General features: G+C 37.3%; 1 protein-coding gene across 1 annotated transcript; it reads left to right on the top strand.

The window, feature by feature from the left end:
• The first annotated feature begins 532 nt into the window (after nucleotides 1-532).
• LOC111601053 lies at nucleotides 533-27,939 on the top strand. Its single transcript, XM_030224421.1, is given in 7 exon segments — nucleotides 533-569; nucleotides 835-1,266; nucleotides 21,171-21,304; nucleotides 21,370-21,477; nucleotides 22,628-22,792; nucleotides 22,855-23,009; nucleotides 24,928-27,939. Coding segments are annotated over 6 exon segments (3,084 nt in total). The 5' UTR covers nucleotides 533-569; nucleotides 835-1,063; the 3' UTR covers nucleotides 27,247-27,939.

Below are 27,939 nucleotides of genomic sequence, written 5' to 3'. Positions count from 1 at the left end.
CGCACGCGAAAAATTATGCGAAAGAATCACGATATAACAAAACACCAGCAATGAAAAAGAAAATCAACAAAACAACTACACCTAATTAAGTCAACAAATTTGTTTTTCCGCACTCGAAATGAAAATGTAATCAAAGAGAAGAAATGAAATTAACTGGCAGTCAAACGTAGAGCAGCAAAGTCAGTCAAACAAATTGCTCGACAAACTCAACAAACTCATGGGGAAATGGAAAGAGACTACATCTTTCTCTTCGTGTGTAGCTTTAGTATAGGACATTGCTTGAAATTCGTACACAGAACATTTGCGGGCAGATCGTAAAAGTGAGCGCGCGCGGCGTGGCAGAAATTGTGGAAAATTCAATACAAAACGGCGCGACAATAACAAAAAAAATAAAAAAAAAGAAAATAAAGAATAAAAGGCGAAGAGAAGAAAAGAAATTTTGCAAAGCAGCTGTCTTGATGTGAGCGTGTGTGTGTACGTGTGTGCCACTGTAGCAAGAAAACAAACACAAAAGTGAAAATCAAAAGCGAATTGCAAACAAAAACAACAGTGGGCGTACAACAACAACGGTAATCAACAACAACAACTAGCCACAACCGTTGACTTCCTCTTCGGGCATTTGCAAACGCATTTACACACACTCACACACACTCACTCACTCACTCACTCACTCACTCACTCACTGTTACCTGAGTGCCAACAACGACGGTGACGACGACGACGACGCCGACGTCGCAGCATCTAAGCAGCTGACATAAAGCTAATCTCTCTCTTTCTCTCTCTCGCTTGCTCGCTCGTTCGGTCACTTGGTTTGCTCTGCTTGGCAAATTAAAGACGCCTACGCTGACGTCGCTGCTACCGCATGATAATGCAAAAGACAACAACAAGAAAAGAAACAACAAAAACAACAACTTCCAGCACGCTGGCATTGCAACTAGTCAACATTTTTGCCTAAGGACACAGCGAGAATCCAGCAACAGCAAACATATCCGTCAATTTAAGTAGAGATTATAAGGTTCGATAACATAATTCGATAACACACTCACACACGCACACATACAACATGGATTGGATCATCAGCGATGAACTAGGTCTGACAGTCGGTCACGTCGTCGGCTGGGCGGCCGCCTCAGCTATGGTCATCGGCGGCGTAATACCCTATGTACCGCAATATATTGAAATCAAGAAGACGCAGGACGCCGATGGCTTCTCACTCTACGTATGTCTGGCCCTGCTGGTAGCAAATTCATTAAGAATACTTTTCTGGTAAGTCTTAAATACGATATATACACTTTTATATATTTGTAATTTAAATTTAGTGAAATTTATATATGAATGATTTGGGTTTAGTGATATATATGGGATACTAATTTATTGGGTGAATTATTGAATATTCATAATTTATTTTTTTTAACTTGAAGCAAACTTTTTTACTTATATTGTAAACTTCCACAGAGTTTCTAAATTTCCAATAATTACGGCGCAAAGTATAAACATAGATGGAATTTTCGAAACTATATGAAAATATATTTTTGAAATTATTTGAATAATGTAAATAGAAGAATTATATTGAAATTACGAAGCTTTAAATTTGACTAAAATTGTGATCAAGAATTGCCTGAAATAAACTTAAATTTAGTTTACTTTATTTTGCCTTTCATTTTGGAGTTTGATTGTATTTTAAAATGAAGAACAAAGCTCGAGCTTTTAATGTTTTAAATGTTGCGAGATGACCTATGAATATATTAATCTAAGAAGATTGATTGAAAGATAACTTCTTTATCTTGTCAAAATATAAATATAAATCAAATGCAATTTTGTACAATAATTCAAATAATATACCATAAAACTCAGACATTAGACATACACTCAGCAGTAGCACCAAAGTGCTGATAGACAGACAATAGATTTCTAGAAGAGGCCGCCCTCTTCGCTCCATTGAAATATACGAAATGACACGCCCCACCCGATTTGCGTGCCAGTAATAACTGTCCCCATGCATTATCGGAGTGCCGTTGGTACTTGGAAACTTGGGCGGCCGCTTATCAGCGGCTTATCGGGTAATTCAGGCAATGTTTATAGTGGCTCGTATGATCTCATGGTACATATACATATGTCTAGCCATGTCATGGTTTTTAGTCACTTTCTGACTACGTAGCGCCCGTTTATTACATTGTCCAAGGGCTGAAGTGTGTTATGGACCATCATATCTTTATTGGAATGCGAAGCTGATACGAATTCCAAAAGCATCAGCATTATTAGCTAATTTCTGCGTGGCTTATCTAATTCCTAAAACTTTGATCAGGTCAGCCAACTAATTGGGCACTTGAAGGTTAGCTAGATTTCTATTTAAAAATTATAGCGATCTCTCCACGTGTTCAATATAAAGCAATAACAATAACTATAGCTATTTGGACTGTTAACTCTCTAGATTTGTTGTAGAGATTGTCGAGACGGCTTCGGGAACTACCAAGACAATCAGCGGAAATATTTAAAACCAGTTGATATACCCCTCGAGCAGTTCACACACGTCCCATTTATAACGCATGATACATTAATTGTCTTTTTGATGACGATTCATCGTTTTGCGCAACTGAATCAAATGCAAACCACAAATTTTAATTCAATTTGAATAACTGTGCAAATGGCGATCAATGTCAGGGTTCCTTCCAGCCAAACCAGTTGCAACTGCCTTTTAGTTTATCAAATCAGCGATGCACAAAGTGAAAGCCAAGTGTGAAAGTCAAATGTGTGTTTAAATTGTTTATAATTCAATTCAAAAAACGTGAAAAGTTAAAAGTTTTTCGACTAAAAGTTTACAAGTTTTAAATGAAATTTATAATTGACCTTTCGGCTTCAGCTCCATAAATATTTTAAAGTTTTCAGGAATTTTTAATTATTTATTTTATTTTATTATCAAACTAAAGAAACTTTTTTAAGTAAAAATGTTCCTCTCCCTGTTCTAACTTTTGTATCGGTTCTATCTTATTCATGGCATTTCCTATCTCAATCTGACAAGGTGTCTAAGTGTTCTATGAATTCTGTGGTATTAACTTATCTTAACTTATTTTCAAGCATTATGTATATATTTTTTACTATTTATAAACAAATTTAAGCTATTCTAAGTACTCATAATACACATCTAAATATAACTCTTTCAAAGCCTTGTGAGATCAATCAGTTTAGCCAAGACCGTAAATAATTCTCTTTGATCTGCGAGCACTTTGTGTAGAATTGCTTGTGCCAAAAACAATAAAAGAGTCATTTCGCTTTGCCTATTGGCTCAAATGTGTTAGCCACAGCTGATCTGGAACTGGAGGCCAGCCACTGTCTGAGACTTTCGTCACTGCAGTCAGGGTCAACCACTTCCACCTGCTATTGCTGCGGCTGCTGCCGCTGCTGCTCATTGTGGTTCGCTATACATATCAAGTATGAAACTTAAATGCCACTTCCGAGCGTGAACAACAAAGCCGGCGAATCCCTTATGAATAACTTATAAATAAATTGTTGCAACAAACAACAAAACGAATCGGCATTTAGCTGTCGAGTGTTACTGACTAGAGAATACTTTCACTGACTTGGCCTTTATTTTGTTATGGGAACTTAGACGGATTGACATGATTAAGGGTCGGCAGATACTGGTTTAGAGTAGCTCAACTAAAATATATGTTATAAATATTTGCATTAGTTCTAAAACATTGCAAGAAATATCGATTTATTATCGATTTTTCGGCACTGCTAAGTGCCACTTGAAAGTCGTGAAACAATTTGCAAAACTTTGCATAACATCCATAAGTCTCTAACGGCTAGAAGTACACTCAAAAATCATTCCATGCAGCACTAATATACCCCTTTGCCCTTTGGGCAGTAGTGTATCAAAATGAAGACAACGAAGCAAAGTGTAGCGGACGCAACTGGTGGCAGTCGTCAATTTGTCTGCCAGGCTGTCAGCCAGCGCAACAACAATCAATAATTAAATAGCTTAGCTAAAAGCTTGACTAGCAACTATTTGATGTCTGCTCAAATACCAAGTGAATCAGCTGTTTATGGAATTTTTATGTACACAAATATATATATATTTAGCCGTTATTTGGCCCTAGTTTAAATTGCGGGTGTTCCATAACTCAGAATATATTTATGTTAATGATAAGCATTCCGAACAAATGCTCATAATTACATTTAGATATTATGCTTAAACGCGTTGTAGCAAAATGCATTTTCCAATTATTGTGGCTATCACAAAATATTTGTACTCGTTCACGAAATGAGTAGAGTATATTGGCTGTGAGCAATGCCTGTCGTGCTTGAAACTTGGATTAGATACTCTTTTATGCCCTAGTCCTTAAGCTAGAGTCTTTAAACTTGGATTAGATACTCTAGTCTTTAGTCTAGAGTCTTGAAACTTGGATTAGATAATTAGATAATAATGGTAAATTATAAATTTGCTTCACAGTTTTTCAGCCTTTGGCTTAATATGTGAGTATTTGTTAAAATTAATCAAAAATGATATATGGACGTCTACAAGGCGCGTGGCAAATCGACATAACTATATTTTCTAGAACTTAACAGCTCGAAACGGAAATAATAACTTAATTACTGTACATTTACCAAAAATTATATATATATATATATGTTCCTAGAGCTACAAAATTTGACTAATTATTATGCGTGAGAGAGTATCATGCAGTCAGTATCTCCTGCCTGGTAAAAGTAGGAAATATTATCAGCACAAATATCTAACATTATAAATGTGAAACTGAGATTGTTGATAATGCATTTTTAATTTGCTAAAAATAGATTTTCTTTATTTGCAAAGAATTGTTTTTAAATTAAAATAATTTGCACCTTCGTTTTAAATATACTACTATTTAAAAATTCTAGAATGCTTCAATCATATGATTTCAATCCTTTGTAGTTATATTTGCTCATAGAACTAATTTAATAGTATTTGAATAAGGTAAGACAAAGGAGAAATAATATATTTTTATTAAATAATCATATAATGAGCAACAGAAGTTTTTGATGGCTTTATAGGTGCATCGCTTTGTTTGCTTTACCTTTTCACATATCGCGCGCTCTAGCAGCTCTTGAGATTGAGTGTGCCATTGTTGCTTTCTATTGTGTGTTTGTTGTGCCTTGTGCCAATTGAACAACACACTGACAAGTTAATTATCATTATTCTGTCTAATCGCTGCCGCATTGACACAGGGAATGCCCCTACCCTGTTCCCCAACTGCAGTGGTTAGCCCCGGCCGGAACGGGCGGGCAATTTGTGGAGCACACACACACACACACACACACACACAGGCAACATGAAAGTCAACACTTAAATGGGAACTCGTAAAAAAGTGTTGTAGCTTTGCATTTCAGCAATTTTTACAGCCAATTGCCAGACGTCGCATTACATATATTTTAATTACTTTTTTATGCCATAATTGAATCGTTCACAAATGTTAATTATGTGTGTTTTTATTTCATCTTCCGGGCATTGCCAATTCCAGACTCTGCATATTAAACATTGTTTGATAATATATTGTAAATATGTATTTCTTATTACTTTTACGCCCACATATAGCATATCCGACTGATATATAGATTTGACTGAGTGAGCTCATCGATTCCACTGTTATTAATCATATTCAGCGACCCAAACAAAAACAACACAACGCTAAATCGAAACTGAGAGTAAACGTTCGTAAATACCCTTCAGATTAAATAACTTTTTTGAATTTATTACATTTGCTGTTAGTCATTGTTTTTAATTAACTTATAGCTTTTACAACAAAGAATTGTAATTGATTTTATTGTAACTTGGCTTCATTAGTGATTGGTGTTTTATAATAGAAGTAGAGAAGGAAGTTAGGTACATAGAGAAATCAACAATTTTGTATTAAAAGTGTTTACAATGTAAGACTTAATAGCTTTTAGAAGGTAATATGTAAAACATCTTGAATGCAGTTGAGAATATATACGAGGTTTGCTTAAGAAATATGTTGAATACCATTGGAATACTAATTTTGTATTGTGTTGTCGCATTATATTGATACCCGTGTGACTCACTAATAGCCACAAGTTCAGGCTCGTTTTTGATTTTTATTGTGCCATAAAAAAAGCGAAGAAGTTACCAAAAAATTACTTTTTGAAGTCCCTAGAAGATTGAAAGTGTATAACATATCATCAGAAATAATGGCTCTCATAGCCTAATATTTTTGACAGATCTTCCTACATCTTTCGATTTATTTGCATGCAAAAAACAAGTACAATCGATAACTTGATTCATATCTATCGATATCGAAGACTTGTATAATTATATATATCATATTATTTTTGACTCAACTAAGCCACTTAATTGTTGATTTACTCAAGTTTTAAGCTCGCTTTGATAGCTGACACTCTAATATTTGCGTATTTGTTTACAGCTAATAAAGGGGCGTCAAGTTTCTAAAAATTGAAACCCAGACAAGCGAGTAACCTAATCAACGGCCTAAAAAATTCACACTTCGCGTATGAGTCAACTTGAGGCTGTCATAAAAATGTATTAAATCGATTTAAGAACACCCTTTTCTAATTAGAATTAGTGAAATGTGTTTTAATGAAATATTTATATAATAGTGTATATACACGCATATATATATATATATAAAGTATATATTTATATAATTTATATACTCGCTTAACTACACCTAACTAGAGGCTAAGTGTAATTGTCGCTCGTGCATTTGCGTAAATAAGTTTATCTGAAAAAATAAAATAATGATTCAAGTAATGAGCCAACAAATATGTTATTAAAGTGAGCGTTGGCTGCATGTAATTATGATACCCTGTAAATATTAATTTGGAGCAGGGTATGTGGAAAATTTGTATTTGTTATTAGAGCTACTATGGGTAAGAGAAAGACTAAGGTGTATTGGAACTCACTCAAGAGTTTAAGTTTCTAATTATTTTTTTTATAAATAAATGAAATTTTAGAAATATATACACAAATGTTTAAATTCTTAGCCAACTCCGGAGTATCTATGAGACAGAAACTCACAGCTAGGTACTTAATTTTTAGTTATATACATGTTAATATGTATTTTACATCATACATCACATATATGCCCAAATGTTTGTATATAAATATAATATTTAAGTACACGAGCCCCACTTAAATTTTGAGTGCAGTTGGCCGCTGGCAGTTAGCAGTTGGCAGTTGGCAGTTGGCAAGTGTGCAAAGTTAAAAGCCGCTTTAGTTGCGAAAGGTCAAAGGGGGGGCATACAATTTGCCAAGCATTTTATATTTCCGCAGAGAACAGTGGGCGTTAGGGGGATGGCGTCCAGGCGGGGGTTCAATGAACGCAACTGCGACTTGTGGCAAATGCGACAATCAAGTTTTATGCGTGTGTCCCTCCAAGTGTGGCAGCATCGAATAAATTTGCAAATAAAAGTAATAGAATAATAAACAGAAGGCAAAAAGGAAGAAGTAAAAGCAAAGCTAGATAAACGAAAAATAAACATTCAAAATGATAGCAAAAAAATGAAGCCTTGTTAAGATTGTGGAAGCAGCAAATTTAGCAGGCGAAGAAACCCAAGAAAAATAAAATAAATATAAAAAGGCAGCAGTGTGCCTATGTTCATTTCTACTTATTTCATTTTATATACATTTTTGCTTAAATATAATTTGTAATATATATTTGAAGTCTTTTCTAACAGACTAGAGCCAAGCAAGTCGTGTTAATCTCTGAGATAAATGGATTTGACAATCTCAGTTCACTCACTAATACAGTTAAAATTTACTTAAGAGTTATATTTGTACCAAAAATATATAATATATATAAAATCTTTACAGATCGACTGCAATGCCAGAATTTACCTCTTCAAATACAAAACTTATTTTTCACAAGAAACTAGACTCAAAATTCTTCTGATTAAGTTAGACCTCTTAAACTTAGGTTATCTTTGTAGTACGTGTTATGTCAGCATTCTAGCAAATCAATATATATATATATATATATATATATATATATATATATATATATAAATATATGTATATGTATAACTGTATATAAATGTATATAAGTGTACTGCTCACACTCTACAATGAACATGTTGAGTTTGGTGCTCTTCCTCAACAGATAAGCTTCCTCTCGGAAGGCCTCTCCGAGTGTACTCAATATAATCTGAGCACACTGATACGCGCCAATTCACTTTTATGATATTTATTCAAAGCAACAACAGCGACAAGCATTAAATTTCTACTTAAGTCGGACGAGCGCTTTCTTATCGCACCCTCTATACCATATCTAATGGTGCACTCAATACAATATACCGTTTGAGGCAGCCAACTAAAGACATTCATGGCAATTAAATTATTAGTGAAAAGCTCAGAAACGTCATTTCTAAACATTTCAAATAATACGAACTAAATAGTATAAATACCCAGTATCAAATGCCATAGGCATTGATAGCATAGCTTTGTTGTGTACTTTTCCCTTGGGCTAATTGCAAATTTATTATTATCAATTATTGTAAGTGTTGTGGTGGTAGAAACCTCTAGAGGGGTATGCTCGACTAGAAGATACCCTGAACCCGGGTCAATCTGAGGGACTAGGCACAAACAGATAGACGGAAAAGCCTAGCTCTACTTGACTGTTGATGCTGAGCCAGTATATTTATATACTTAATGTTGACTGCTTCCTTCCGCCTCCTTCTGCCTGTTATATACATTTTATCAGATCTCGCATTTCAATGGGTATAATACAAATAAAGTTGATATCATAAGACCCAGACAATTTGATAACAAATTCCATTCAAATCGAACAATGCACAAATGCTTCTATGTGTATAGATTAAGGAATAGATTTTTATACTTGTTATAAATCTATTCAAATATATAAACTTTGTGTTGATTAAAGTATTTTTTATGCTGTTTATCTAAACGTTAAGTACCATAGCCATAGCCATAGCCATATAGATTGCCATATTTATCAGTCTGTTCGCTAGGCTCATTTGGACTTTCTAATTTTAACGTTTCGCATTGCGCAACTTATGGCGCCACCAGCTGTGACCGCACAGAAATCGGTTGCAAGAATTTATATACAACTATTGCATGCTTAGTGCTCATACATAAAAAAAAAACCAACAAATAAAAATAATTTTCAAAGTTATATATCATAATCATCCATTGAAGTCGACGCAGCTATGAAATGTGAAGAATTTTTTTTACAAAAATATGATTTATGAATAGAAGTATGCATATAGGAATAGTTACGTGATGAAATTAGTAAACAACTGAAATTAAATAAACTTCATATTATATCTGCCTGTAAAAAATTAAATAAATTTTAAGCATTTTGTTCAAGGCATTTCTCCGTAAAAAAAAAAATAATTATTTAAAAATGTAAAAAACCTTTTCAAAAGGAAATACAAACTGCAAAAATAAATAAGAATTTTATTGTTAAGATAAGACAAATTTATTACTTAAGTTTTTATTTAGCATTATATTTAAATTAACAACTCAATTAACACATTAATTTTAACAAATGATTTCATTTTATTTATTTTTATATTTTATAAGTGTAAAGAAATCAAAACTAATTTTTTTTGCTTCTATCTATAAAACTTTAGACTTAGAACCTTTGTTCAAACAGTTCCTTGCTTTTATTATTCATGCTCAAGTCAAACTCTACTTGATATGGCTTAATCAATTTTTATCTTGCTTATAAAAAAATGATCGCAAAACAAATTTATGTCAAAAAATATTTCTTAAAAGAAAACGTTTATATGCTATAAGTGAACCTTCTTCTGGTCGATTAACAAATGTAACTACATTGACATTGCCCTTCACAGCTAGATTAGATTTTGGTTAAGATCAAGATCAAGCTCTTATTTCCTTATGTCTGTTTGCCACTAAAAATAAACATGTGCTTTTCGGCGTCATTTCGACAATTGGAATCACTTCGCTTATCTCTACGACAAAAAAGAAGAAATTTATTGAATTGCTTCAATAATGACCGCCTATCTTATCTAAGTTATAAACGGCTCATGAACGACTCGGTACGTCAGTCCGTGGTAAATTAAACAACGTTGACATAATTTGCCTAATATCTGACCCATATTTGACTTTAAGCATTCATTTATTTTATATATGCCTTCGGGTATTCAAATGTTGACTTCTTTCTTAAAAAGTAAACAAAACGGCTAAAAACAGCCTGCCGTAATGGTAGGGGCATGAGAGCGATGGCTTTTATTCTTGGCATTGGGCGTGTGTTGGCGGATTGCAATTAATATTTTTTTTGTTTATTTTTTTTTTTGGCCCGTTCCATGTTTGCGCGGACCGGCGCAGGCGACGAGCGTGTGGCCAAATGCCTGCTTGGCAATGAATGTTGATGTTGACGATACTCGTTGACAACCTAAGAGTGCTTATTAGTTGGCTGAAGTGACAGACTGTCCAGGTGAAACGACTTAAGAGAAGCCAAGAGACTTGCATATTTAAATATAGATTTATGTTCAGCGCTTAGATAATAATATAATAATAGTCTATGTAAAATATATATTCTATAGTCTTCGAACTAGTTATTATTCGATGATTGTTTACAAGTAAAAAACAGTCATCTTTATATATATTTGCGGTGCAAGTATTAGAAAGTCGGATACATTCGCCTACAACGTTCTTTACCTCGTTTTTGTTTAGGATGTGGCCTTTTGCGTGCAAATTAAATTTTATCAAATTTCAAACCGGTTGCTGGCTGAACACAAATAATGTTGCTGGCTTCTACTTTTAAGCTTGCGATTCTCTTTATTTATAAATATATTTATGTGTGTATAAATACTTCTTTTCGTTGGTAACTTGCTGATGTCGACACTTGACTCTTAGTTGCGAAAGCATTGATTTTTTAATGTCTTTCTATATAATAAGACACTATTCGGTTAATCTGTAATTTGGCGTTTCTTAATAACACGAAACATTTTCAAATTGCTGTCAGGCCTAAGCTGATCCGCTTAGCGTTATCTGAAGCGCGTCCTCAAGTTTACTCTGCACTTCCAAAGTACAGCTACGCGTAGTGCCATTAATCAGTCGAGTGGCTTTTAAGGCGACGCTTCTTGTCTTGATAGCCTGGGTGCGGTCAGTTTGGCCTAACCCAGGGTTCAACTTGTGGGCTATCGCCGTTATCTCTCATTGTGCGAAAGACTTTGGCGTAATTAAAAAGCTGCGGCAAGCGAAAGTCGCCTCTGAAGGCGCGCGCGTCTCCAAAATTAAAACACGTCATGTTTCGTGCCTGGGTGCAATCCCTGTTCTGACTGAACGCTGGTGTGGGCAAGTGGTTCGATTCAGGGCTAAAGCTTGCAATTTGGTTCATTGTTGCTGGAGATGTTTTTCTAATTGAATTTTAATGCCTAGCTTTTGCCTTACTGCGCTGCGCTGCGCACCTGTGCTGCCGCTTCGGTGGGTCTTCCCGTGCAATCTGTTTTTGGCCGGATTGAATCCCGTTTTGTAACGACTTTAAGCTCTCAGCGGATTTGTGTGTGTGTGTGCGACACTCAATTTGCTTGCATTGGCAAAAGTGTCGGCTACCGCGCAAAACTCATAAAACAAATCGAAACAAGGGCAAAACCAACGAGAACTAACGTCCAGTAAAACGAGCGCTTGTTGGGAGTATCCGACTCAGAGATGCGCAGTACTTGAAACTGAGATGGGATAAGGGGTATGGACAGACACTCTATAGAATAGAATGTATGTTTATAGTATAATATTAATAGAACTCCATTAATCTATATTGAGTCCAACTAGATATATATTTTATAAAACATAACTGTACTATATAGAGAACATAATGCCTAATTTATTTAACTCTTCCTTGCACACGACAAATATGTTTCAAATCGCTAATGGAATTGGGTTGAGATAAGCTATATATAATGAGATAGCTTTTATATATATATATTTCAAGCTCTGGAGACTTGCAGCTTGTTATATAAATAAAGTAGTTACTGATAAAGAGATAAGGCTAAAAGACTTGCAATTTAATATATGGCATACAATTAACAATTAAAACAACAGGTATGTCTGTGCTATATAAAATGTTTATCTGGCATTTATGTCCTGAACCCCCATGAAACATGTGAATTTTTGGCATAATGTTTGCAACAGGCAAGATAGAGGCGTGGCGGATTCTATAAATTAATAAGAAATAACTATGGGATGATTTGGTCTTATGATGTTTATATGTGTGATTGAATATCTAATATGGAAGTTAGAGTTAGTCAGAGAATGATCGACACAGAAGAAGAAGAACAAGAGAGCTAAAGCAGATCAGTTGAGGTGTTTATTCACGCTCAGCAATAGTCTTTTTGATCTTTACATAAAAAGAGCAAGTTCTAACGGTAGAAAGTTCTCATATTTGGCGCGCGCAAAGACTAACTCAGAGAAAGACTCAAGAGTTGAGCTCGTCTTTGAGTGGAAGTGTCTGCAGCTATATAAAGGCAAGCCTGCTGCGCGCCGCTTCAGTTGCATTTTTGACCTGCTGGTGGTCAGTCGTCTGGTGCGGAGCTGTGCTGCTTCTTCAGTGTGTGTGCTAAGTATATTTAAATAGTTAATAATAGTAAGCAAAATTGTAATAGATGTATTTATTTATAATTTTAAAAAATTGTTTAAATAATAATAGTTATTGTGAACATAGTGATCATTATGTTAATGATCATTGTGCTTATTATGTAAATAGTCTTTATTTAAATATATAAGAAATATATATATATATAAAGATGTGTACAAGAAAAATAACATAAGAATAGAAGTAAGCTTGTAAATTTGAGACACACAGAAAAAACTGTAAAGAGTATATATTTAAGTCAGGTACGCCCAGCTAAACTGCTCCGAGCGCATAGGCCTAATCAGCAGCAAGTACAGTTACGAGCACAGCAATAGCCGCTATCCCCCAATCTCTCTGTCCGCCTGTATAACTGTCAGTCTTCCCGTTGAAATATTTTGCAATGTTTACAGTTTCGGTCTGATGAAAGCACCGCGTACAAGTAAATGCTGATACACCACATTAGAATTGCCTATTTTTCTTCTGCTTCTTCTTTTTCTTTTGCTTTTATTTTTTTACTTTCCCTCAGCCCCCTGCCCTTCAGGCAAATGTTCCGCGTCGCGACCGATTGACGCAAATGTTTACTTAGCTTTAAGATTCGAATATGCCAATTGGAATAAATAGAACACATGTCGAACAGTACATCTCATTATTGTGCCAAGTGTGGCAAACATAAAAATATATATAATTTTAATCATTATTTATATATGTTAAAGTTGCATGTGTATTTGCTGATTGCTAAATAATATGATACTTTTGCAAGCGTAAAGTCGCTTAGCAGCCAAATGTATAACACTTTTTGCAGCATAAGACATAAAGTTGACTCATTAGTAGAAAGAAAGACAAAGAGCCAAATATAATTGCTGTATAGAGTAAGCAGATATATATATTTGTATATATAATATAATAATATCTTATACTAATATATATATTTTATACTACATTTATTTTACAAATAAATATTGATTTTCAAGTATTTGAGTATAACAGTTTGTGCAATACTTTCTTTGTCTACATTTTAAATATATATAAAAATATACGAATTATCTTCTATTTATTATAGTAAACAAAAATATTTTAAAAAAATATATTTTAAAAAATATATATATAAATAAATTTAGTTTTCCAGTTTCCTAGATTTATAGATCAAGATATATCTGTGGAACAAAACTGTTTAATGTTTTCATAGCACGCATATATAAAATAGCAATTGTGTTCACATTTTGACACGACTGCATAACAACTAGTTTGAGCAACAGTTTTACCTACTGTCTTTAGTATAACTGGTTTAAGCAACAATTCTACTTTGACTGCTATAAAAAATATAGCAGTCATAAAACAGTCATTTAAATATGTTTCACTACTTTCACTAGTATAACAGTTTCTTATATTAACTTTCACACAATTCAGTCTCTATGTTTTAAGGTTCTTTCCAGTTCTTAAGCAATTCAGGAACATATCTAGTTTTTCTTCTAGATTTTATTGTTGATATTTTCTCTTTATTTATTTCGCTTTTGTTCTTTAATTATATCGTGTGCGTACAACAATTCATGAGGCGCCTTGCTCTATAAATATGCATGCTTCCACCCATATCTGACTTCGACTTGCCAACAATTTATGCGCCCATATGCAAATCTCAGATGCGCTGTGTGATTTTTCTTTCTTTCTCTGCCACACCCACAGCACAGCATCCCAGCAAACTGGCAACAATTCTGTGACATTCGACTCTTATTTAGCGCATTTCTCTTTTGTGGTCTTGGTTTATTGTGCCTTTGTTTGCACGAAACTCTGCCCTTATCACTGGCGGGTGTTGTTCCTGCTCCACCTCCGGCTCCTGCTGAGCCGTAAATTGGAGTGGCCTTGCCACCCACTGTTGCCACAGCAGCAGGAACAAAGGCTTCGCTCCATGTCACATGGCGGAAGCATATTCAATTTTATTCCACACATATCGAAAGCAAATTAATGTAATGCGAATTGAGTTCCTTTATGAGTTTGCTTTTCGATGTGAATCGAAGATTCTAAGACGATAAAAGCTTTTTGTGTTTGTTTGTGTATAACAGCTTAATAAAAACTTATGGTGCCTTTTCAGCCTAGCTAATCCGCATTGATTGGCGCTTAAAGATAAGCTACAAATTGTTATTTAACGGTTATACCTTATTGTATAACAGCTTCTATAACTGTTGGCTTTACATATCAGCTGCTATTTGTTGAACATGACGTAAAACTTTATATGAAACTCAAGTGTTTACTAACTGTTATAACTGTTTTTCTCAGATTTTTTGATTGTATAACAAATGTTACTTTATATTTGACGTGTTTATTGAAAACTTGTGATATTTTAATTGCCTTCAATCGTATAACAGTTTATACAACTCGAAGAAATAAGCTTAAAAATAGGTTTAGTTGAAAATCCTCTATTTGGTTGGCAGTCTTCTAATACTTTTAATGATAAAAATAGCCTTTACTTAAGTCTATTGCACAACTCGTATAACAGCTAGTATAACAGCTAGTATAACAGAGCTGTATTGCTTTAACTATTGCCCAAATCCCAGCAAGGTCATTTACATAGCTTAAGTAAAAGAAAACAAGCAAACGACCTAGTTTCCCATTCAATGCTCTCATCATAACCCTGTCGAGCCTTTCGATTTCATTCAGCGGCACCATTCAAGGATAATTACGATGCTTTCTCGACACCAGCTCATCAGCAACGCCTTATTTACACAAATCTTGGGCGGTCACATATACCTAACAGATATATATATATATATATACATACATACATACATATATATACATACATACATATATATATATATATATATATATATATATATATATATATATATATATATATATATATATATATATATATATATATATATATCTATAGAAGCACATATTATAGCAGCTAAATGGGCGCATTCAATGCACCACAGACCACTCAGATATTCCATATTTCACGTACTCGTAGTTGTGCTCATATTTGGGCTTAAATGGCGTCTTGTCGGCGCTAGGCATTCGGTTCGTTAGGGCGTCTCTTCACACGGGGCGATGATGACATGTACTCAATTGGTTTGAGTGCCTGTGCAGCAGCTGCCCGGGCTGCCAAGTGTAGCCTACTTCCAGGCAAATTTAAGTGTTGTGCGTGTGTGTGTGTGTATGTTTATGAACAAACAAAACGCCGCACACACTTAAGCAAACACTGCATTAAAGCCGGCACAGTTTTAATTATATACATACACAGACGGACATCCTACACTGACACAGGATGTGCTGCAGAGACATAGAAAAAGAGAGAGAGAGAGAGTAAGAGAGAGAGCGCAATGGTACACAAACCTAACAAATAAGCAAACAAAAAACAGAATGTGACTTCATTTGCCCCAACAAATGACTGAGCAGCAGTCAGGCAAAGCAAATAAAATGAAATTACTTAAATTTTATCAATAAAAACTTCATCAGCACTAAGTGACATATATGCACTATTTATAGTATACCCTGTAAAAAGATGATAGAGTAAAGCTGTTTGGCTGTGCTGGAGCAAGGGTCATGAGCTGTAAAAGTCTGTGACTCTCTTGGTGCACGGTAAACTTAAGAAATGCATCTAGAAGATATATTTGCTGCTTATAAAATTATCGAAATTTAATATTTTTTTTAAATTTTATTTAAATTAAATATTTACCAGTTAGCTTAATCTTAACATAAATAAATCAAATATATATATTTTGTAGGGCTATATAATCTAAGAAACATAGAATGTTTAGGGGTAGCTTAGATTATAGAGTGCAACTATCACAGCTTATATATTTGATTAATTTTGTAAGTCAAGGCTCGATCCCACAGGTTTTGAGTAAGGTGCCGTCTAAGGCTTCCCCTAGTGCTGTTGCGATGGCTAGCAGAATTTGGCTGAGACTCTAATTCTGTCGAGATAACAGTGCATAGCTTATGTCATTATTATCTAAATATGACTCAACTAGAGGCTGTTGCTTAGCCATTTATACAAATCGTATCTCCAGTCATATCTATAAACTACTCTTATCTGAATGCTGTTTGCCTTCTCTGGGCATCTAGCAACTTTCTAGGGTATCTGCAAGCCAAAGCACGCCAACTAGCTAATTTCTATTTATTTTTGAATAAACGTTGGGCTCCTGCCCCGGGCATCCGTAGCGCCAACAGCCGGAGGGCATTCAGTCAAATCGTTACGGCTATTTACACAAATTGCCATTGAAAATGCGCCCGCAAATTGTGGTGCGAATGCATGTGGCAAGCAGCAAGCAGCGGCATGTGGCAAGTGGCTAGTGGTATGTGTGGCAGGAGTCGGAACTCCTGCAAATAGCGACTGCATAATTGAAATTATTTACATTATATTCGAGCCAAGCGCGAACATTCCCCTTCCACTTCCACTTCCACTCAAGTCAAATGTGAGAAACGCCTGCGCCCCGCCCTCCTCGACGCCCCTCGTCGACTTTTGCATTTTTTATCGATTTTTTACGACTTTTGCATACATATTTTACACGCTCGAGTGTGCAAAATGAACTGCCTTTCCACACTTATTTTTATACCATGCAAATTTCAAAGCTAAGCATAGCAAATGGATTTCTGCTCGGCTAGCACTAAAGTTCTATGAAATCGAGATAATGTATAAAAATTCCTATTTATCACATTTATCTCTAAATTTCTATATATATCCTAGCCCTGTCCTGTCTACATTTTATATTCGTTTGCTTTTAACTTTTCACTACATTTTTTTTAATTTAATCCAGTGCACTTTATAGCTGCTGCTGCTGCTGCTGCTGCTGCCTCTGCTGCTGCTTCAGGTTACAAACTGGGGTAAACAGGGCTGTGTGTGACTGGCATTAGGGCAGCTAGAGTCAAAGTTACATTGAAAATGTCAACAGTGCTGCAAATTACAGTTGCTTTTACGGCTCGTGCTACGTGCAACAAAAAAAGAGTTGGATTTTTGATTAAGACTAATAAAAGTGTTGCCACAAAGTGTGTTCCCACTTAGTTAGCAACTGCAATGTAGAGCTCTGTGTCAGTACATTATATACTTAGTTGTTCAGCATACGAGTACAACTGTTATATAATTTATATTGGGGAAATTGAATGGCATAAGGCCAAATAAATTGTCTGTTATAAAGATAAATTAAACTTATTGCTTTATAGTTCCTCATGCTGATTGTGAATTGCTATTATGCTGTTATACACTGACCGGAAAAAAAGCATTTATGGGTATAACAGCTGTTATAACATATAACAATCTATAGCTAAAGCTTTTTTGTCTAGGTAGAGCAAACACTGAGTCTGAAGACTCCATATTAACTTGGGTATACTTAGCATAAAGTGTTCTACTGTTATAACTAGTTGCTTTAAAAAAGCTATAACCTTGTACTTTACATCAAATAACAACAATAACGAACTGGAAAACAATGCCTCCAATGAACTGTTATACAAATATTTGCCCGAATTAACCAATGTCAAAAAACTATTTTCGCTTCATAAGCAATAACAGTCACAAACTGTTATACACATATATATAGATATATATATATAAGTATTTGCTCTGTCGCCCATTTGGGCATGTCAGTTAATGGCCAACAAAGTTGCCCGTTGCTCGTATGTGTGTGGGCTTGGCGGCCAAAATGAAACTTGTAATTCAATTTGGTCCTGCAAACATGCAAAACAAATTTGTTCTTGGGTGTAAGCGACTGTGCCATGCTCTGTTAATTCTCCTTAATTAATTAAATGCAGACATTAGACAACTTGAGTAAAACTTCAGTGCATATTCCTAGTTTTTGCTACACATTTTCATCTTTATTTCACTTCTTGCAATTGCCAGCCTAATATACCCCTCAACAGTGGCCTGACAGCGCATAAAAAGCAAACCGAAAACCAAAGCACCAACTAAATGACAAACTTGTTATCGCAGCAATGAAAAACGTTGCCTGCTTTTGGGCGCGCTTCATTTGCCTGTCTGTTCACATCTCTGACATTTCCGATGACGCGGAAATATCTACATATAGATGGATATATACATAGATATGTCATATCTATACTGTGACAGCGCAGAGGCTTATCACAAATCAACCCAAAAGCCAACTATTCGGAGAGCTTCCGAGCAATTCACAAACAAATCTCCCAAACAAATGCGTTGCCTATTCATGCGCATTTTGGGCATTAGATAAGGTGTTATCATTTTGACATATAATGTGTAACATCTAGAAGTTAACTAATATTAACTATATGGATATATATTACTTTGTATTCTTGAGCTATTTCCATAGTCTTGTCGATCAAATGTCTTCACAAAAATCAGTAAAAGTGCTTAAACTAAGTAGTAATTTGTTATACGTATAACAGTCACTGTGACTGAATATTATAACAACTCTAAAAATTCTCTATTGAAATTCTATATGAAACCTTTAGAGCGTAAAGATTTTTCTTTTTTAATATTTTTATTACTTAATTATTGTGTACAGAACGCTTCGATGTAAATGTTGCATGATGCATAGCTGTTATAACTGTCATAACTGTCATACTATATGACATAAATGAACTCAGGCTTGATGCTTAAATAATTTTATAAGCAATTGACTTCTATAACTTAGTTAAGACTAGAATTCGAGGAATACTTTATCTTCAAGAGAAATTTTAGAAGCTTTTCTCTATATGTAAAAAGCAAGTTCATACCAGACTAACTTATTATGTTCTCTCTCCACACCTTTCATATAACAGCACTGCCAAGTCGTATGACTTAGGGTATTTAGTATTCAGTTTAGTTGCCTTCGGCTTAGTTTTTGGTGCTTTGCCAAATGTTCAACACGTTCCAGTTTCATTGTGCTGCTGGCTTATTTCGCTCTTGTTGTAGTCGTGAGTCCTTGCCACAACGTGGCAGACACTTGCCGTCTGTCAGATTTATGACAGTTTCGCTTGACACTGGGCACGATCTCCGCATTGGTGCTTAGTTAAACAAAATATCTATATATATTATTGTCTTAAAGTATGTCATCGATTCTGCAGTCCAGGCATTGCTGCATCAATCATGATTTCCCGAATGACTGTCCATTTGTATTAGGCCGTCATAGAAATCATTAATCATATCAGTGCCCCAATAAATGCAGACCACAGTCGACTCGGTTCCATTATAAATCACTTAAAAGCAAAATTGCTTTAATCCAAATATGTTTCAGTATGCTTGAGCCTAATGCAAATGGCAAATGTAATAAATAAAATGTTCGAAAAGTCTGAGGCGTATTCCTTGGACAAATGAATGCAGCACAAATACATTAAATTAATATTTACTTAACTTATTTTTGCCTTGCCATATTTCTTCTACTCAGCTGGGAATATAGCTGAATTGCGTAAGCCCTAGAGGTTTGCTTTTATGTTTGAGTTTGTATTTATAATAAGTAAGCATGCTCTAAGGGAGTGCGCGACTAGTAGATACCTTTGCCTAGGGTCGGGATTGCTTGACTAGGAGATACCTTGAGCTTGGAGTAGAGTCTAGAGGTCTCGACTAGGAAATACCTTGAACTCTGTGAAGAGTCGGGAGAAGATACCTTGACTAGAAGATACCTTGAAATGTGGCTAGAGTCGACTGGTCTCGACTAGGAAATACCTTGAACTCTGTGAAGAGTCGGGAGTGCTCGACTAGAAGATACCTTGAAATTTGTCTAGACACGAGAGGTCTCGACGAAGAAATACCTTGAATTCTGAGTGGATTAATAATAATGATGATAATATTATAATATTTCTCGTATTCGAAATACAAATCTTCAATAATTTCTTCAGAATTTACTAAACTCCCCTCTAAGCATTGAGTTTCGCCATCTGCTTAAAGCAATTTGGCCAACTCCTTGAACTTTTATTGGGCTTCTTTAGCACAAGCACAGATGGCTCATCGTTAAACGAAATGGAGCAGTTATTGTTCACAATTGTAGGCTTCAGTGCTGTAAAATGCTACAAAATAATTTAAAACTTTTACGAAAAGGAAAAAAAATTACAAATTAGGTAATTGGCTGGCGCCTAAATATTTTATTAGCACATACGCTGCGTTTATTACCCAACATTGGCTAAGAAAAGCGCTGAGACTACGCAAATTAATGTATTATTTATTTATATATTACGTTCCTTGATATTGGTTTGAGCAAAGCTCTTGAGCTGCATAAAGAAGAACATTCTTTAACACTTAACAAATTTATTACCTTTAGTAACACGTTTGATTTTTGATTACTTACCAACACTGGCTACATTCTTAAGAGCTGTTTATATATACCTCTATTCGCCCACACTGTGCTCAACAACTAGAAGAATGCTATACAACACTGATTGAAGAACTTTAGCCCAAGTTTTATTAGTACTGTTGCTCTTAAGTGATTTTCCAACACTGAGCAACACTTATTTTGGCTTTATGACAAATTTGTAGTTATTACTCAAATCACAAATCAATTTATGCTATTCGCCTAGTTCTTAATTTGTATGGAAAAACAATTTTCCAACACTGCTCCCATAAGTTGCCCTTCGAGTGCCTAATCAATGCCAATTATAAGGCCATTTGCTGCCTTTTTCCATACAATTGCTAACTGATATGATATTGATCCCTTGCAGGTTCTCCAGTCGCTATGAGCTTCCATTGCTGGTGCAGAGTGTCGTCATGAATGTGACCATGTTCCTAATGATACACCTTTGCGTGAAGGTGAAGCGCATGAATGCCAATACGCGGGGCGAGCACACGCTGCGTGGTAAGACGCCGTCTTGTGCGCCTACACAGTTCGATGAAGTAATATAACAGCGTTTTCCCTTTTAGGCGACGAGCTGCACTTGCCAAAAGTGCTGACGGACACGGACACCGGCGTCTCCGTATCCACGGATGTGGGCGTGCTGAAGCGTGCACGTTCCAGGCATTATCTGAATGGTAAGAGAGGCACATCAAATTTCTAGGTGCAGTTTTCATTGAAAACTTTCTCTCGCTGACAGTTGACGTCAATTTCCGTTTAGCCAGCTTGTCAAAGGTGATAGAGTCCCAGTATAACACTCCCAGTTTGAGCTTCAATTTCTGTTTACGACTTTTACGGCTCCTGCTCAGCTCTCGTTATCTTTACGCGCCATTTGCAGTATTTAAGGATATACGGCTTATCAATCAGCCCGCGCGCTCCGGCGAAACACAATAAAACTGGGTTAGGAGGCGGAAACGTAGGGCCATAAATTGATCAATGAACTGGCAGGCACTGCCAGACGTAGGCACAACATTGAGCTAATTATAGAGGCACGCCAGGGGCTTCTTTGTTATCTTTGTGTGCATGTGGACAGCGCCCAAAAGGAGGCAGCAATAATAGAGATTGATTTTCAGACAGCAGCAATTGCACAATCTTTTCATGCTATAAAAGTTGAATTTAACGTTCTGCCAATTATTAAGTCACAAAGATCTATTGTGAATAAATATGGTCTGGCTTCAAATGAAGCTGTTTTATGTTAGGTTTCGTTGTCCAGAAACCACTCGTGAAAATTAGTTGAACTAGCTGTGACGCTTGGCTGCTATATAACAGCTGTATGTATAACACTTCGTTTTATAATGAAATTTTTAACACTTGTAAACTAGTAATATGCCTTAACTATTAACAAATCTTATAGTTAACGGCTAACGTTCCAAATGACATTTGTGTAGTGCTGTATAACAGTTTTCAAGCGCTTGTTATATAACAGCATACATACTGTATAACAGTATTTATTTATAACTTTATGCCTCATAATGGATTTTCTATTGCCATATTTCGAAGTACGTTTGTGTATAACAGTTTGTTATTAGTATAACAGTTATTAGTATAACAGTTGTGCAGTTCAGTGCGGGTTTATGTCTATTCAAAGTGTAAAGTGGCTTACAATTGCCAAACTTCTGAGTGCGATTTTGTATAACAGCTTAACATGTGCTGCTGATTTTATGCTGTATAACAGTAGAACATTTGATCTGTACCTTAAAGGGTGGTCACAAACTTGGTTTAGCTTTGTATAATAGCTTCAATTTAGTGTCCAACTTAGCCTGATTAAAATGTGCACATCAATTGCAGATCTGGACTTCAAATACTTTTGGAACTGGACAGATTTTCAATCGTATTTGGACATGATGCTCGTCGTCTGGGCCGTTGGCGCTGCGATCACATATCTAATGCTCTCCGTTCATTGGTTCATGGAGTCCATGGGCTTTGTGGCCGTCTTCACAGAGGCCATGTTGGGTAAAGTGTTCTCTCTCCTTCTCTCTCTCTATTCAAATGAATTGTGATTTATTGCTTTTCAGGTGCGCCGCAATTTCTGCGCAACTTTAAGAATAAGTCAACCTACGGTATGAGCATTCACATGGTGATTATGTGGACGCTCGGTGATATGTTCAAGACTGGTTACTTTATCGCAAGGAACGCGCCATCGCAGTTCTGGATTTGTGGCACGCTGCAGGTGCGTAGAGTATTGAGCAACAGAAATATAATTGTGTAATGCTCGCTTCAGCGCTAGGCAAATGTTTAGTTAACAAATATTTTATTGCATTTCAAAAGCTCTCCGAATGGAGCAAAGTCTGCTACGTGCCCACGTCACGTTCGATTGCTCTTTGATGCTTGGAATACTTGAGGCACTTGTAGAAAGCATTCAGCGAGCAACCATAAATTCGTCAAATTTTAACGCCATTAAGAGTTAAAATTTGACGAATTTATGGTTTGCCTTGAGTGTGAAAGAAAACAAATAAAAGATCTGTAGATAATGAATGCATTTATGCAAATCGAAAAAGATTACAAAAAGTTGTTGAAGCGGAGCGCAAGGAAATTAAATTGATGAAAAGAGAATCTTTTAATAAAAACTGTTATACAGAATATAGTTCTAGTACAAGTTTCAGTTTGTTGAATTAGCTATCAGCTATTAGGTCCTGCAATAAATATTGATAGCATTTTAAATAAAATATTTAACCAAATACATTTCAAACGCGTAGCAATTATCATTCCACGTATGGTCTGATAGAGTTTGGTTTAGTTTGCATAGAAGCAGAATGAGGTAAATCTTTCTAGATACATGACTGTAAAGATACATCGTATATAGCTACATGACTATAGGGGGTTACATCATGTATATATAAATCACTATAGAGATACTTCATATATAGATATAGATAGATGATAAAGTAGAAATACATAACTATAAAGCTACATCACATATAGATACATGAATATAGATATACATCATATATAGATACATGATAATAGAGATACATCATGTATAGATACATGACTACAAAGATACATTATATATAGACACATGACTATAGACATACATCATATATATATATATATATATATATATATGATCAAGTAGAAATACGTGACTATAAAGATACATCACATATATTTACATGATTATAGAGATACATCATGTATAGATACTTGACTATAAAGATACATCATGGTATCTTTGTATGACTATAAAGATACATTATGTGTAGATATATGATGATACATTATCATGACACATTATGTATCTATTTCATGCTGACAAAGTCTATAAAGATACATCATGTATCTATCTCATTTAGACTCTATAATCACGATATGTATCTCTAGCATCTCACTCTATTTTTATGTACTAAAGCAAAGTCTATTACGAGATAAAGTCTATCAAGACTGATGTTTGCTATAAGAAAACATCAGAATCTTCTGAGCCAAGTCATATAGATCCATAGACAATATTCTTCAAAATATGTTTGTTTATTATTTTTTGTTTTTTGTTTAAATTTATGTAACAGACAGAGGCTATATAGCATATAAATTCCTAATCAGAATGACAAGGTTAAGTCGATTTAGTCGAGTTCATGTCACATCTGTGAATCTGCCATAATAATGAATCTGCTATAGACGTCTGAATATTAATAAAATAATATAAAATATATATATTCCTATTTCATATATAATAACTATTCCTAAGCAGTAGAATCTTATTATTTCGTACCCCAATCTCATGCCATTTTCATGTCGCTAAGAATTAAAGAAAAACTTAGACTATGAACTCAGCATAGGTTTCGTTATGACTGAACTAGAAAAAGAGAAAAGATAAGGCAGACAAATTTGTATCAACTCAACTCAAGCACTCACTATGAGGCTCTGGAAATAGCTTCAACTCTAATCTGGCTTAGAGACAAGCACAGCCATACAGTAACTAAATGCAGTCCAAGAACTCGAGTCGGGTGAAGTCGTCCTGCGCTTCAGTTCAACCACGTTCAGTGCAGGCTTCTTCTCGTTTGTTTGCTTAGATAATAGTTAAATGAAACTATGTTCCTTAACATGCCACACACCTGGCCTTAGATTAATTCTGAACTCTTGTTGATATGCAGGTCAGCCTGGACATTGCCATCTTGCTGCAGGTGTGGATCTATCGAAACAATACGAAGCCGCGCGACTTGAGGCGCGGCGATTAGCAGTTTGCCCCCGAAGAACAACTACAACAGCAACAGCAGCAACAGCAACAGGAACAACAGCTTCATCAAGGACAACAACACGATCTGTGCGTATCGCATTCCGAGGAGCGGCAACTGTCGCTGCCCATCACACTCAGCAGCAGCGGCGACGATCATCTGCTGACAGCACGCGCAGACGACGAACACTTCAAGGCTCTGGACTTTGGCCAGTGCCACGACAATCGCGCCTTTCAGTACCACAATAACAACAAGCTGCTGCCACGGCCCGGCGGCAGCGGCAAGAGCCAGAGCAAGCACGACAACGGCAGCAACGCAACCACAGCGAACGCCGTGGCCGTTGCCCTCGATGCCCTCGAAGTGGTCATCGTGCATACGCCCAATGCACGGCTGAGCAATGGGCCGGCAAAGACGCGCCTCTTTGGCGGCCACGAGCACATTCATGGCCGAGGCAGTTGCTGTCAGCGGCGCAAGCGACACAATGCCACACAGACGTCGGCGGAGCGCTGCTGCTGTGCAGCAGCTGCCTGTCATTGCCATGTGACCACCACGCACCATCATCATTGCCATCACCACTGCCATCATCATCATTATGGCACTGGGAAGCGCCGCCAGCGACCGCAACGGCCGCACCAGCAGGAGCTGCAGTCACAGCACTCGAAGCAGTCCAAGTTGCATTCCGCGCACAGTCCGCTTCCAGCCAGCAAGAGCCAGCACCACAACCACAACAAGTCTTCCCCGGACTCGAGCGAGGATGCGCATCGGCCGCAGCTGCACTCGGCGGCGATTGCCATTGAGATTGATGCGGCCACCGTCACGGAGAACAACAGCAGCACGGCTACTTCCAATTTTCCGTACAAGGTGGCCAGCGAAGGTGGTGGCGCGCCCATGAATCTGCTGCCGCTCTCCGAGAAGCATCGCCAGCGGCGACGCGGCTCACTTAACTCCAATACCACCATTGAGACAGATGAGCTGTCGCGCGATGACGACGACGACGACGACGACGATGATGATGATGATGATGATGATGATGTGCACATGGGCGTGCAGCCCGAGGATGAGGAGCATCTGACGCCGTCAACGGCCATACAGCCAAGCAGCAGCTCGAGCAGCACAGCACACGCCTTTGCCGGAGCTGCACCGCCGCGGAACGAGTGCGTCAGGATCAAGCGCAAGCGGTTTGTGCCCGATGCCATGCAGGATTATTGCAGCAGCTGTTCCCGCTGCTCGAGCTGCAGCTGCGAGCAGGCGCGCACCAGCTCGTGCAGCAGCCTGGACGATGATCACGAGGCACGCGAGCTGACGGTCGCCGTCGATTGTCATCGCTGCATGGCCGAACAGCAGCCGAACAGCCGTCGCAACAGCCTGAAGAGCTTTTGCTCGTGCCACACGAACAGCTGCTGCTGCGGCCAGTGCAGCGACGGCGACGAGGAGCACTATGCCGGCGATGAGGATGAGGACGACGACGACGAGACGACGGGACAGCGCGAATCCTTTTGCACAGCCGCCGATCACACGATCCTGAGCACGCCCACCCAGGAGGATGGCCACAGCAGCACCCTGACGCCGCTCAGCACACAGGAGCACACGATGCGCAGTGATCTGGCCGACAATGATGCGGATGCCATTACCGATGCGGATGCCTCGTCGCTCAGTCAATCAGCCGAATACTTTTCGCTATCCTCAGCCGTGGGCGGGGCACAGCCAGCAGCCGCAGTCGGCAAAGTGGAGACGCCGCACTGCAGCAGCAGCGGCAGTGGCAGCGCCAGCAGCAGGAACAACAGCAGCAAACATTGGAGCAAGCATATAAGACTCAAGCGCAGCTCGTCGCCGCTGGACACGAACTTATGACGAAGCGTTTCGCTGGTCGCCTGGCCAGCCATCGATGTCAATGCGCTGCTGCAGCAGACCATACGCAAGTCCGCCGTGCTGCAGGAGACGCCAGTGAAGCGGCGCACACCGCTCACATCGCCACAGCTGCCACGTCCAGCCGTTGCCGTCGCCGTCGCTGCTTCGGGCAGCAATGACAGCTCCACGGCCACATTAACGCCAGCGCCAAGCGTCATCAGTGCAGTGACCACCAAGCAAACTGTGGCGGTGACCACACGCAACGGCATTACCAACACGACCACATTGCCAGCATTGCAGGCGAAACGCGGTGGCAAGTTCTCGCCGGTGGCTGGTGAGGCCTACAGCTGTGATCCGCTGCAGCGCCGCTCCACGGAGATCATACTCTAAGTGGCCTACACAATGATACCTCTGCTTGGCTGTGTCTACAACAGAGCTCTATTGTCCAAGCGCTTCTTGGAATTTCATGTGCAAACACATTTCGTGCAACATTTTTTCTACACTCAAACAAAACACAATTAGCTGTTCATAAAGTTGTTATTCGGGGGTCATTCTCAACCCAATCCAATGTACATTATTTATATATATTATATTTTTTTTATTTGTGAGCCACTAGCTAATTAGCTATATATCTATATATATATATACCTTTTGTATATGTGTAATTATATTTTCTTTTAGTTAGACTGCGTGAATTTAATAGTCGTCGCCGGCTCGCAGAGTCCGCTGCCCAGCGCCAATTTGCCAACGGGCCTAATTATAGTAACTAGCTAAAGAGAAACACACACAGACAGACATATCCATTCGAAACCTAACCATTTACTGTTCGCCAATTTGGCAGTGGGGAGTGCGGCTCTGAGCGGCGACCAGAACCTTGTTTCAATCGTTTCGTACAATTTGTTAGTCAATTCCTCTTAGTCGCGTAAGTTAAATGCATGCATAAATAATGTAAAAAATATCTAAATAATAATAGCAAGCAGAAGAGAAGGAAATATTAACGTTAATCTCGATATAATTGCAAGTAACAAAAAATACATTTTGTAAATTTTATGATTTTTCTAGCAGAATTTATTAGCTAAGGCA

The sequence above is a fragment of the Drosophila hydei genome, unplaced genomic scaffold (assembly GCF_003285905.1).
Source record: "Drosophila hydei strain 15085-1641.00,03,60 unplaced genomic scaffold, DhydRS2 tig00008114-arrow-pilon, whole genome shotgun sequence".
NCBI lineage: Eukaryota > Metazoa > Arthropoda > Insecta > Diptera > Drosophilidae > Drosophila > Drosophila hydei.
Note: the sequence above shows the minus strand (reverse complement) of the source record. Positions and strands in the feature narration are given on the sequence as shown.